Source organism: Cyrtonyx montezumae, unplaced genomic scaffold (genome assembly GCF_038088225.1).
Source record: "Cyrtonyx montezumae isolate F1298 unplaced genomic scaffold, pur_monq_1.0 scaffold_16, whole genome shotgun sequence".
Classification (NCBI taxonomy): Eukaryota; Metazoa; Chordata; class Aves; order Galliformes; family Odontophoridae; genus Cyrtonyx; species Cyrtonyx montezumae.
Window position 1 is genome coordinate 3,535,272 of NW_027071892.1, and position 14,615 is coordinate 3,549,886.

The following is a 14,615-nucleotide window of genomic DNA, read 5'->3' on the forward strand; positions in this document are numbered from 1 at the left end:
TAAGTATTGGAACTCTGGTGATTCACTGATACATGAATATATACAATTATTACTGTAATTTCAGCATCTAATTAGACCTGTTTTAAAAGCCTGTAGTATTTTAGAGTAAAATAAAACTCAGTAAGAGTAAAAAGTTACAGTGGGGATTGTGTGGTACAGAACTAACTCTTGCCTGAACCATGGATGATTTGTCTATTTCAGCTGGTAGGAAAATTCAGGACCTGGAGGCAGAAGATACAAAGTGATTCAGAGAATGGGTCTCAGATACCCCCATTTTAAGATCTGATGGATAAAAATAGCACGAAGCACAAATTCAATGTAATTTCAGCACAGAAATTCTGAATTCTCCTGTGGATGCAAGAATTTGTATTTGTAGGGCAGATGGGACAAACTACCACATGTTGCACATGTCCTGTCTTCTTCCTTAACAGACTGACATTTGACACTACTTACATTCTACACAGAAAATTATTAGGAACAAAATTTTGACATATGCACATAATTTAATCCAGCACTCCTAGAAGTCTGTAACCCTTGTTCTTGGAGCGTCCATAAAATCGAAGCCACACTATAATCAAGTGGAATTTTAAGAGATTAGGATTTCCCATAGAATAATTACACTAACTTTCAGATTTTTAAAATTTAAAAGAAAGCAAGATCTCCTAACATATAGTAATTATGTTTCATACATCAAAATTCTTGGATTTCACTTACTAACTTCACAAACTAGACAGGATCATTTTGGTTAATACAGAATTGCACCCCCCTCCCGAAAAGAATACAGCAACTGCTGTGAACAGTGTGGAGTTACAGAGCACAAGAAATTAAGAAGAAAGCAAAAACAATACTGCAGAAGTTACAGTGAGAAGATTTAAACTGTATGTAATCACTGACCACCATGGGAATTTGGATTTCATGGATCAGAACCTCAGCTGGTAATACTGCTGCAGCGTAATGGAAAGCACTGACTTCATTGCAGATATTCCAACTTGTATTCTCCATGGATCTAACTATGTACCATAGCAATTATTTTTACCATGAGAATTATATAAGGTATAACTCTACGTTTCTCCATTATACTATTAGAGATACCTATTTTTTACTTAATGCAAACTTTAAGATTTCGGTGTTCCAGTTAGAACCCTCACGCTGATAGTTCTTTGCCATGAATTATTACAGCTCACAGGCTGAAAAGTTTCTGTAATATTCAAATATGGGCAAAGTTTCAGAACTTCCCTCTAAAACAATTGTGTGAAGTCTTCCCCAATTCCCTCATTATCATGTCCTAATTTAAGTATCAAGGCTATTAAATAATTTATTGGTATTATTATAAGTAATTATATTAAGAAGGTTGGTTTCGATATTATTGTGCTTTATACTGCCATTACATTAAGCTCAAAATACATGATCATATTCATAGCATTTGTATCACAACACCAAGACAACTAAACAACTTTACAGCCATCTCCATAAGTTGTATTAAATGAAGAATAAATAAAACCATTAAAAAAATGTTACACAATTTATCAAGCTTCAATAGCACTAACAGTAACTTGGTTAACGTACTGTGCATTAGAAAAGTGTATTTTACTTTCAGGCTAATTTCTTCGGTGCAAAGTGCTTTCTATCCAAATAATTTATCGTTCACCCCAAGCACTGGCAATGATACCAAGACAAAGAAGAAAATCAGATATTCTGCTTTCACTTAGGTATTCTGTTTACAATGAGAAAGATAATTCATCTCCTGCCTACATAATTCCTGACCGTTTCATTAAATGCTTGCTTCTGAATTTTTGAGTCAGGCCTTGAAAGCGTATGGATTAAAACTCTGAATCAATGCAGCTACCTCTGTCAATACTACCTCTCAGAAAAAGGAAAAGCTCATCTTGGTTGCCCAAGAAAAGACAGCTTACGCATCGGCCAGGATTTAGCGGCCACTCCAGAACATTAAGCGTCATGTCTGCCTGCATGGGTACCCCATGTGCCCTAGAGTGTCCCTAATGGCATGAGAGGCCTCCTTTCAGGTGGCTTCATCAAGCCCTTAATTGGATTGCCAGGCCAGTGTTAATGCTGCAAGGAGAACTAGAAAAACAACTGCATACACTGTAGATACAACTCTTCCATGGTAACGGTTGGTATACAAATTTTCCTTCTCTCTTTCATTTACAATAATTCTTCAGTATACAATTCTAGAAAATTGGCTCTATACTTAGGAACTTACTATTGTTGCCCCAAATATTTTTAATTTATTGCCAAAAGCTTACACAGTGTCTTACATTAACAACTAAAATCTCTATATATCTTTCATCTGTATTTTAAAACTGCAAAACTTTATTTCCTGATTTATCTAGTTTTTAAATCAGAGCCATATAAACATGCCTAGCTCTAATCCATATAATCTTCCTTATCCATGCAATTTCTCTATGTATGAAGAAATTTATAATATAATATAAATAGTATAAATACACTTATTAAAAGTAATACAGCATAAAGAGTTTAAATAAGCATACTAATCTGCAAGAATGACAGAGATTTTTAAACGGACCTTAACATTTTTATTTGATACCTAAAACCAATAGACAAAATTGCGTATAACAAATTCATATTGATTTCAGTGGCATAACTGCTCTAAGATTATTAATTTAGCTATGATTAAGATACTCTACACACTCAAACTAAATCCCTACTTCAAGAAGTAATCTTCTGCTCAGTGTCAGCAATGTAAATTAATATTAGTACAATCAAGGACTGTTAAGCTAAAGGTGCTTCTGAAATTGTATCATTTATACATGAAAATTTTGTCTATGTTTTAGAAATAATTTTCACTCTCAGCATTTTAAAGTCAGACTAGTGTAAATAATCAGTATTTAAACCACAAAGAACATAACAATCACAGAATTGTAGGGTTGGAAGGGACCTCTGGAGATCACCTAAGTTCAACACCCTGCCAAAACAGGTTCCTGACAGTAAGTTAAACAGGCAAGTGCCCAGGCAGGCTCCGAGTATCTCTAGAGAAAAGACTCCACCACCTCTCTGTGCACCTCTCTGATCTGCTGCTGTCACTCTCAAAGTAAAGAAGAATTTTTCGTGCTCGTATGGAACTTCTTGTGTTCCAGTTTGTGTCCACTGTCCCTTGTCCTGTCACTGGGCACTGTTAAAAAGAGCCTGGCCCCATCCACTTGAATTCCACCTCTTAGATATAAGTCCCCTCCAGGCTGAAGAGTCCCAGGTGTCTCAGCCTTTCCTCATACAGGAGATGCTCCAGGCCCTGATCACCTAAACTTCTGTAGAACTCCCCTCCAGCAGGTGACCCTGTGCATGTGGTTATTCCTCCCACGGTGTAGGACTGTACACTTGCCCTTACTGAACCTCAACGGGTTTCTCTCTGCCCAACTATGTGGCCTGTCCAGGTCTCACTAAATGGCAGCACAGCCTTCTGGTGTGTCAGTCACTCCTCCTAGCTGTGCCAGAAAACTTCCCGAGGGTGCATTCTACCACATCATTGATGAAGATGTTGAAAAAGATCATAATGATATATAATTGGGGGTTATTTACTCTTGCATACCGTATCACCTTTAAAACAAACATTCTGTATCACTGAAACAGAGTTTATATTTATTTATCACTTTTTAACTATTATTACAGTTTACTAGTAAACACAGTTTTATCCACAACACTTTTTGACCAGTCTCCTAACATACTGAGATGTAATTACATAACAGTAGTTAATGAGAGGAATTGTTGCCTTTGAAGTTGATGTCTGAGTGATTTTTACAAATGATTTTGCAGCACGAGTTTTTCATTTAATTATCAAAATTAGTATGAACGTGTTGACAGAATTAATTAGGAATTCATTCAAGAAAAAACAATAACAGAGTTTTAGTACGCTTTTGGGTTAAACTCTGCAATTCAGACCTCATTTCTTTGCTCCAAAAATAATGTCTCCTATTTTGTTATGTTGGTTGACAATATCAGAGGTGGATGTTGGTGGTATGGCAGCAGAGGCTGAACCTATATGCCAATACTACATGACATTTTGTTGCTGTACAACAGAGGGTAGCAGAGAGGCAGTCTGACAGAATGACACTTGTAAACTTCCTTCTCCCATTCTTGTCATGCAGTATTCTTACAAATTGCTGACGTGCTTAGAGTTCCTAGCTTTGTTCTTAGAGTTCCACAGGTGTGTTCTTTAGAAAGCTGACAATCTCAAACTTTATGAAGAAAATTTCTATTTTAGTACCTAAGGAAATGCTTTGGAATTCTTCAAGGTGGGAAAAAACTACAGTAAAACATGCAAGATTGTAAATTATCTGTTTCTAAATTTTTCCAACATAGTTATTTTAAATGTCTTCCTCTAGGATTTCCTTCCCTCACACTTTAAATTACATACCAAATAGATGCCGACTGAATTCAATTAACTCCCTACTTTATTAAAAACATTTCATTTTTTGCCTGCTTTGCAACGCTCTCAACTTCTTCTTGCTTTTAAGGCAGTCACAGTGAAAGTACTTAGGTTGACAATACTTATAGCATGTTCTAATCTGCCTGTTTGTGGTCTATCGAGTCAATGATCTGAAAACTAAAAACTGTATAATTAGACACTGACATGTCCAAAGGAACTGTTATGGTCTATCATGTCAGATGCACAAGCACTGACCCAACAGACTGTAACAGTTTTGGTCTGCTGGATTAGGAATCAATGTTTTAATAGCTCCCTAACTCCATATTTATCCAGTTCGCTGAATACAACACTCTTAAAATTTTTCAAGTCACACTTTCTTTCAGTATCCTCTAGGAGTGAAGAAATCAGATGAAGTATCCAACAGATGATTACTACTTTTAAAATGTTGACCAAACATTTTTTTTCTTCTTTTTAAAATGGTGACACATGGAAGTGTATCAAAGGATTTATTTATTAGAATTTTTTTTTTCTCAAAGTATTTATTTACTAGAAAAGTTTATTTTAATATTAGAAAGTGACAAGTTAAAACTCTACAAATAAACTGCTAAAAAAATTAAGTAGGCTAGACGTATGAAGCAAAAAGAAAGCAAGGATGCTGAACTGGACATGTAAGTGTCAATACAGCTGCTACGCTCATTCACTTGTGGAAAATAAAAAGTGTACAGCAGCTTCTGGTCAAGAAGGAAATCTTAGCAAAACTACTCAGCATCTTTAAAATCTGGAGCACTTCAGGCAGCCTTGATTTGGAAATCAATGCTCCAATATTCTTCTAGCTTCTTCCTTATTTTTTTTCTTCATGATTCTCAGCATGGATGTCACATCATATAAAAATAATAATATTAATAGCAATATTCAAGTCTTTTCTTGTCTGTGGAGATTCTTAACATATCACTTGATGATATAGTGAGGTGAATGGGAATTACAGAGAACAAAATTAAAAGCAGGTTATGAAGAATACAAGTTCTAACATGATAAACATTTAAAAGTAGGTTCTGGCCTATAAACCCTAACTTTCTTCACTGCACTATTACCCCAGTTTTGAACCATTGGTGTTCTTTTAATAGTTACAAGGATGTTACATGAACACTGATGTTCCACATAAGTGAACTGAGCCTTCAGAGTATGAGAAAACATGCTAGTTTTACAAAACATTAAAAATACTTTAGAAAAAATCAAAGTATGAAAAACATCTATAACATTTTAGAGTGAAATATGTTTCCATCATTATAAAGTACTACATACAAAACATTTTTATGCCAGGAAATTCCTATCAAAATGGCTTTTGATATATACATTTTTTTCTTTTCTTATATATTCTCTTCACTTGTAATTATCCAATTTTCCTTTCTAGCTCCTTCACTAGAATCTGCTGTTTATGGCTATAACACGAGTTATAAACTCCAGTCATTCCCAAAACTGTGATCTCAGTAATGAATATGATTATGAAATATTAACATGGTGCCATCAATACTTAATTTGCCACAGATCAGATGTAGAGAGAAAGAGAAACAGTCCTAAAAGATGCCTGAATTGAACTCAGTAACACCAAAGTGAGTGGTTTGTTTCCTTGCAGTATAAGGGAATAAACAAGCTTATCTACTATACAGGATAATCACAAAAAGCTAGACCAATCAAATATCACCACATTGAACTGAAGCATTAGATATGTTATATGTGTATCTATACTTGTAAAAAAAACGCTAAACATAGCCCTTATACCTTTCAGGACGCTAAGTGATCCTTCTTGAATTTCAGCATTTGAGTAGCTCACAGTAATTCTTGCTCAGTTACCATCTCCAGTCCCCAAACTTATCCACATTTCTCCATATTCATCCTATATATTGCAACATCAAAAATGGTTTGAAGGTTTCCAACTGGTTGTAAAGATATTTGCTGTATTTTATTCTTTTTCCTCTCTGAATTTGATTAATTCAGGAATGTGCATAAATGTTATTTCTCTTAAATCTAAAGATGTATGATAATGAACTGCTACAGTTTAAAATATTAATCTTCCTAAAAACTATGTAATGGTAAATTAAACTCTCTGAAGATGCTATTACATCTTACATGCTGCCAAAATTTTAATTTTTAGTATATACCACTAGTAAAGTTCTCAAGAGGAGAAAATAAACTGTATAAACCTATTGCATTTTTCATTATTTGTATAGATAATCTCGAAATCTACAATATACAAAAGAGCACGTTCATGCCTCCATCTACAGAAGCTCATATTTACATTTTGTGTATTTTATTCTCATTCTACTTTTTGATCCTTTAATAAGCATGTTTCCAGTTAAATAAAATCTGTACCTATTATCCTACTTCAGAATAATCTGAATAGAAATACCAAGCATTACTTTCAACTACTTGCACAAAAAGAACTGGAAAATATATTAAATTCTATTACTGTAGGCAATAGGAAGTTGACAAAAATAAATACTCCACAAAGGTATTTAAAAAGCTTTTCAAAAACTTTTGGAAAATCGTGACTTTAAAGGGAGTAAGATTTCAAATTTGTGAAATACTGAACTTTCATATGATAAAATCTCCTGTCTCAGCTTTTGCATGAAATCCTACGTATGACCACAGAACATGTAACACAAAAGTGATAAAGAAAAAATATACATTTTTACGCTACAAGATGTGTGCAAAATATTTTGGAATAAGTCCTACTTGTTTTTCTTAAAAAAAAAAAAAAAAAAAATAGAAAAAAAAGTCAGCTTCCACTGATGTGAGATCTAAGGATTTAAGCCATACAACAAAATCGTCAATGGGAATCCTCTCATTGTTTACTGTGAGATTTAAATTGGATACTATATTAAGGAAAAAAAAAGGAACTTATGTCTACATCTGTACAAATTTATGTGTGTGTGTGTGTGTGTGTGAACGTGTTTGTGTGTGTGTGAGTTTGTGGGTGAGTAATGGATGGGGAATGTGTGTATATATATGAATCCATAATCATACATATATAAACACACAATTATTGAGTTTTAAAGGGTTAGCAAGCAGTACAAGTGAAAAGATTCTGCCTTACAGGCAGGGATAGTTCATTATTATTGGGGTTTTGCTTTATTATACTATTACATACACTTTCATAAATATTGCTGACAAACTTAATAAGCAAGAAAGGAACATTTTTCTTACTCTGATCAAAGATGCAATAATCAAATAAAAAAACACAAAACCAATAGCCAATCAATGTGAATAATTCTGCCCATAGGCTTAATTCAAGCAAGCCATTCACTGAGCTATGTGATGGATCTGTCAAATCCAATACAGCATTACAGACATACTAGCAACATCAAGTGAACATGCAATGACAAAATGACAATACACCCCACTGCCATGCTTTGACTTGTTCTACCTCACAAATACAAATGCTGATGACTTTCTAGTTTCTTTTACTTCAGGCATTGAGAGAAATCTAACTACTATATTTTTATTTATGGTTTTGAAAATCTTACACAAAAGCTCAATAGAAGTTGTACTAGCATTTTATTGACATCCAATTTAGTGTCTTTTGCACATCATTATAATTTTTTCTAGAAGCATTCTCATTTTAAAGCATCGGGAAGCAAAGCTCCTGTATGATGAAGGACGCCTGCAGACCAAGAGGTCCCCTTTTATCAGTTGGAAAAGTTTTCAGAAGCTTTTTAAATATTAGAAAGTTAAAAACTATTTTTGATCCCCTTCATCAAAGATCTTCATCTCTTTATGTGCGATTTAGTATGATGAAAGATCGCAGTGCAAATAAAACAATTTAAATTTTTTGAAGCTGTAATTCGCAATTATTATCGCTTCACCAATAAAACAAACTGCACTTTTTTGTTATTTATTTGGTTATTCTTTTCTTTTACAGTCCTAAGAAGTGACTGAAGAAATCTGTATGTCTTACCTCAATGGTGAACTTGTTTTTAGGAATAAGTATACTTTGGTATTTTTCTTCCTAAACTTACGGTTTGGCTCTGATTTATTTCATGAGATTTCCTTTGCCAACAGACTCACCCTTATTTGTCTGTTCTTTCCCTATTTCCAGCAGTATTCCCAATTGCAGCAAACAAGGATACCATTGTATTTCTTAAAAACTGAGCTCTGTGACCACTGAATGCTGAGTCAGTGTAGTCAGCGTATCCATTTTGGAATCCCAAATCTGTTAACCTTTATTTTTAATTTAACGAAACATGTCTCCAATCTAAAGACTTCCCCTTTCTAGCTCCTGATTTAAGAAGCATGTCAAATATAGGACACTGCCATCCATCAAGTATACGACGTGTAGTCAAAAAATAAAGTTGTTTTTTTTTAATTTTTTAACATATAGTAGGTTTTCCATGATGTATCACTTCTTTAAGCCTCACTGGTTGACACTTTATTTTCCTAGGCATTCTTTAAATGTAAACAGCATGTTCTATTTGAAATTAAATTAAATAGGGGCTTCAAGCAGCACTAGAAAAACATAGCATATAATCAGATATGGAGTATTCGATATTGTCAGACAATGGTGGGATAATATTACATTAAGAATAAAAAAAAACAGTGGTACTGAACTATATTTCTTAATTTTCGCAATTGCAGTATTAATGACTAGACTGAATTCATTAAAATGAATTAAAAAGTTAGTAAAATTAATCTAACTCACTGTGAGTAATCAGAGGTATCCATGTTTGCATATAATTTCACATATGCAGGTTGTTATGTTTTGTTCTCTTTGGTAGTTTTAGGATTCTCCCATAAAGAACCTCAGTTACAGTATTTGTAATTAATACAAGAAACCATATTCATCTGGGGAAGCAGGTCAATCACATTTAAAAAGAGAAGTTAAATTAAAAAAATCTATAATTCATTTAAGATATTTAAAATTATGCAGCGCTTGGGTTATTACAATACTCATTATGCACAAAATGTATCTGAAAATTAAGCATATTTTGAAAAAAAAGGAATTAAGGTTTGTAACAACTGCATTACTACTGACACCATCTCAAGCTTCCTTTACAACGTTTAAGGTCACTACCTTTTACTTAAACAATTTTATTTTCAGCATAACTCTTAGTAAGGTTGACTTTCTACCCATAGCAGAATGTGCCACCAAGTAATTCTTTTTACCTTACAGTACTTGATTTATGAGAAGGTACTTGATTCATAATTAAAGCATTTAAAAGTCATTTTGATATTGCTCAGTTTTACCGTATCACATAGGGATTTTTCAGAAATTCATTTATCTGTAGGAATAATCCATCTATAAAATGATCCGGTGAAATTTGAATTAGGGCAAAAAATAACTAACCATGGGTGGTTATTTTTAATTTTGTCCTTTCCACTTAGTAAGTTTTTAGGATTAGGAATTCTTTTGTGTTACAAGCTTACAAAAATATTCTAGAGCAGCAATACGCTAACACACCTTTGTGGAAATGAAATGAAACTACTGAATAGCACTTCACCTCGTAGGTTATCCTAGGTAGAAATAGTACATTGCAAACACAGTGCAAACAGCAGTATCTAATCAATATCACTGATTCAAAAATAATATAAAGTAACTTGCTTACCTGTCTGACACAGCATGCCTCAGCCACACATGCAAATTATTTTATTCACATAACTTTAAAAAATGTCTTCATTATCCAGAATAAGCATTTTAAAGGCAAATATGCATGCATAGCATTGTAACATTCATACCATAGGACTTTATTCTAAAAATACAGAATCCATGAACAGCACTTTAATCTAAGAAACAGTTCACTGAAATTTTTAAATCTGTTGATTTCTTTAAGAAACAGAAACATTTAAAAGCAATGTATAATTTAGCATCAGAAGTAATCTTTCAATTCAAGACTTAAGAAATCATCTGCATTGACTACAAGGGAAAATTTTCATATACGAGGAACTGAGAACTGTGACCTTACATTTCACTGTTGTTATGAAGCAAAATATATGCATGTCTTTCACAACATGCATCATCCCTTTACAATTGTACACACTTCAAAGACAAGAAAACGTTTGCAAAGACTCTGTTAAGGGTACAATTTCTGGAAAAAAAAATAGGATATTCCTTCTTTTCATTACAAAGTAATGTCCAGACACACTGCAAAGACTAATTCATGTTTAATTTTATGCAATTTGACAAAATCCTACTCCTACTGGAAATCCACAATTTAGACATTGACTTGAAATGGGTTTGATTTTCACTTTGCTAGAAGACGAGTTAGTTTATATGACATCACTTTTAGTTTATGGATGTTACGTCTTTGCATGTTTTTCTTACACATTTTAATGATCTTATAGACCTGGTATTAATTTCATCAGTGTGATTTACATTTTGAAGACAGAAGTATACTGCAGAAAAAGTATAACTGTTTTTTTCCCCAATATTTCCAAAAATCACATACTTGGAAAGAAAGCAAATGGAAAAAATATATATTTTTTGCCTGGGATAACTCAGATGCAGTTCGTTCCCAATTTCCACTGACTGAAACAACATCAATAAAAATTGAGGGCACTCAATAGGTTCAGCTTCTAAACCAAGTGAAATAATACTCCTAAGACAAATTATGATCTTTAGTAGCAGATTGACATGAAGCACTATGTATATTTATCTAAATTGTACAAGGGTCACAGACATTAACTGGATGATCTTCAGCTTGGAAACATGCACATCCCATGTTTGATTCTCAATTAAGGCCTAAAACCTCTCCATTTATGGCTATTCATGGATTATAATAAAACAGCCTGTTTTAGATATCACAATTATCTGCAGAGCAACAAGACAGTCATGAGACTTCAACAAGGCAAATTTAGAGAATCGTCTTCAACTTCCACTCATCAGATATTTATTAGCAATAAATGAAATCTTACCTGTCACTGTAGGCAGCTGCAGTGGCAGTGGCAGGCTGGGCATACCGGTAGGCAGCATAACCACCCTGAAACACAAACTCACATTCTAACTGGATTGCTTCAGTAGCTTAAATAATATTTTTCAAAATCTATCAACGATCAATTGGAATATTACTGTCATGCTGTAAGTTCAGTTAAAGGGTTAAGTACATTTGGCCTATTTGAGTGAACTGTATAGCAAAATTTAACACCACGAACTTGTTAAGATTTGTTCCAGAGAATTGGAGAAAGCAATGAACTGTATTCATCTGCACAGTTTTTAAAAACACAATATTCTATTCTTCCACAAGTTTTCAAGTAGCAATTGTTCTTATGAATGCAGTATATTCACATTAATAAAGCAGTGTTGAACCTAAAAGAAAAACTCTACCAATATATTTTTTTTTTGGTACACAATATGATTTATCATACCTGGTTGATTAAATCTATGAATTAGTGCACTCAATTAACACTCAATGTTGTACAGGTTTCCAATTTATACTTTTAATTATAATGGAGAAGGAAAATTCTCTTCTTCCCTGAATTAACATTCAGTTGTATGTAACAGTAATTGCAGCTGTTCAATTAAGCAAACAGGACAAACAAACACACATTTGAAAGGAATTGTGTGCAGTGATGCATTGATTATCAAACTGTGAAAACAGCAGAGCTTCCTGTTCAATGGACCACAGTGTTATATCAACCATTTCAAAATGATCTCAGCATGCCAATTAACAAACAGAGGCCAGTCTCCACAGATAACACAAACATGATTTACGTTCCAATTAGAATTCAGCACCCCATAATCCTCTGGGACATGGGACTCCGCATTTCCTCTCCCACCTTTCCCCCCCACCTTAACAAAGAATTGAGAAAGAAAGTGTTAGGTCACTCAGCTTCGAAGAGAATTTGTTCTTAAAGGGTTACTCTTAATGGATGGATTTTATTTTCGAAGACTGCATTCATACAGGATAATATGCCAATCTGTAAAGAACAGGCTACTCTGTCAACCCTTACTGTAACAGTAGTAGATTTTCACTTGAGATATTTCTGTGAGTTTTCTGTTTTAATTTTGCAAATGAAGCTCATTAGAAACTTCAGCCTTTGAATTGTCAGCACATCCGAGGAACATCCTTCCTGACTTTTTCAAGTGCTCTCATAAGGAATAGCATAAGGAATTTACTTCCCCACTACGGGTCAGCTCCCTGTCAGAAGCAATCATGTCACACAACCTCTAGAAAAAGGCAGGTGCTTTCATAATACTGTATATGCTGTCTCTTTTGTAGCAGACTGCTTCACCGTGCAAGCACAGAAACACTGAGAAGAAATACTTTCTCATTTTAGATCATTTGATTCTTATAAACCAATAAAAGGCTATTACTGTCAAAAAATGTATAATAGGCAGATATTGCTTGCAGGTATGTGCATGCAGGCAATCAGATGTCAAGCAATGTCACTGAGTGCAAACTGAACCAGCAAACAGTGAGGCTGAGCACTTGGCCTGAGCTGTGAGAAATGGGAGAGATTACACAAATTCATCTCTTCTCCCCTCCTGTTCTTTTCATTGCTAAAATTAGTGCTGGTTTTGGTGGTGGAGGCTTTGCCGTGGCTTTTTTTTGTTTGTTTCTTTGTTTGTTTTGAGCAAGGGCTTATATGAAGGAGTTCAAATGGGAAAAAAAAATAATGGAGACATTGAACTTGATAAGCTTGATTTCAGCAACCTCTGAAAATGTGTGGCAGGCTACAAGTACGAGATGATTCTGTTAGACATATGCACATTTCCTTTGCTTGTCCTAGTAAGCTGATTCCTAAAAACCTCCATTTGTATGCACGAGGTTACTTCATTTCAATCCAACTGTGCACATATTGATTCCCACCCTGGTACAGTATTGAAAATGGGTTACTACCAGAAGTATCAATGTTTCACTGATGTCCTGGACAAAAAGAAAAAAAAACATGAGTCTAAAGCAATAAAAAGATATCTAAGTTATAAATTTTTTTCCAATTTCTTTTTCGAGATACAAATTGCAGGATTTAAATATCAATGAGATCCTAATTCTCTACCAGCTTATGTCACGATTTCATATTTGTAACATAAGCTATTTTCATTAATGATCTGCCATTAATAAGGCACAGTGTTCCACTGGCAGGTCTGCAGATGACAAATACTGGGAGGAAAATGATAGGCCAGACAGTCATACTGCTTCCCAGAGGGATCTGGGCAAGTTTGAATAAATGAGTCGGCAGGAACCTCATGAAGTTCATCAAGTGGATGTGCAGAGTTCCACCTAAAGAAAAACAACCCCAGACACCAGGACGTGGGTCGGGGCACCCAGCTAGGAAATTGCTTTGAAGGAAAGGTCTTGCAGGTTCAGGCAGACACCAAGCTGACCACGAGCCAGCAATGTGTCCTTGCTGCTCTTTTGATTTTTTTTAAGATTAATGGTAACCTGGTTTGCATTAGAAGGAGCACTGCTAGCAGATTGAGGGAGATGATCCTTCCTATAACTGGTGATGCCTCTCCTGTAGTCCTCTCCAGTATAAGAGAGGCATGGAAATACTGGAGAGAGTCCAAACAAGGGGCACAAAGATGGTGAAGGGACTGAAGAATCTCTCCTTTTAGAGGCTTAGAGATCTGGGGCTGTTCAGTCTGGAGGAGAGAAGGCTCAGGGGGATCTTACCAACATGTATAAATACCTAAAGGAGAATGCACGGAGGAAAGAACCAGTGATGCCTCATACCGAGACAAGAGACAAGAAGCACAAAATGTAACAAAGGTTCAATCTAAACATAAGGAAGCACTTTTTCAGTGAGGGTGACAGAGCAGTGGAATAATGTTGAGCTCCAGAGGTCTCTTCCAACCTCAAACTTTTAACCTCTGACAGAACTATACATAAAAACATTCTTAGGCAAATAATTTTACAGGTTTTGTATTCTGAAGCTTTGGTCTGGTACTACTTCTTATGATTTTACTTCAATTACATCAGATCATAGAATCATAGATTGATAAAATTGCATTAGTTGGAAGGGACTTGAAAGGCCATCCAGTTACAATCCCTGCTGTATGCTGGTTTTCAGCTACTACCTCAGGCTGCCGAGGGTCCCATCCAGCCTGACCTTGAACACCTCCAGGGATGAGGTATCTGCAGCTTCTCTGGGCAGTTTGTGCCAGCATCTCATCACTTTCTGAGTAAAAGATTTCTTCTTAATCTCTAACCTAATTCTACCCTCTTTAATTTTAAAACCATTCCCTCTTTTCTTGTCGCTATCTGCCTGTGTAAAAAGTTGT

The 14,615-nt window shown here is 34.7% G+C and overlaps 1 protein-coding gene across 26 annotated transcripts in view; it reads right to left on the minus strand.

The window, feature by feature from the left end:
• Positions 1-14,615, minus strand: part of RBFOX1 (RNA binding fox-1 homolog 1) — a 719,068-nt gene that overhangs the window by 16,972 nt on the left and 687,481 nt on the right. For all 26 annotated transcript variants that reach the window (XM_065732354.1, XM_065732377.1, XM_065732372.1 and 23 more), the window contains one exon: positions 11,309-11,373. In XM_065732354.1, the coding sequence (XP_065588426.1) occupies positions 11,309-11,373 (65 nt within the window). The remainder of the gene's footprint in view (positions 1-11,308; positions 11,374-14,615) is intronic.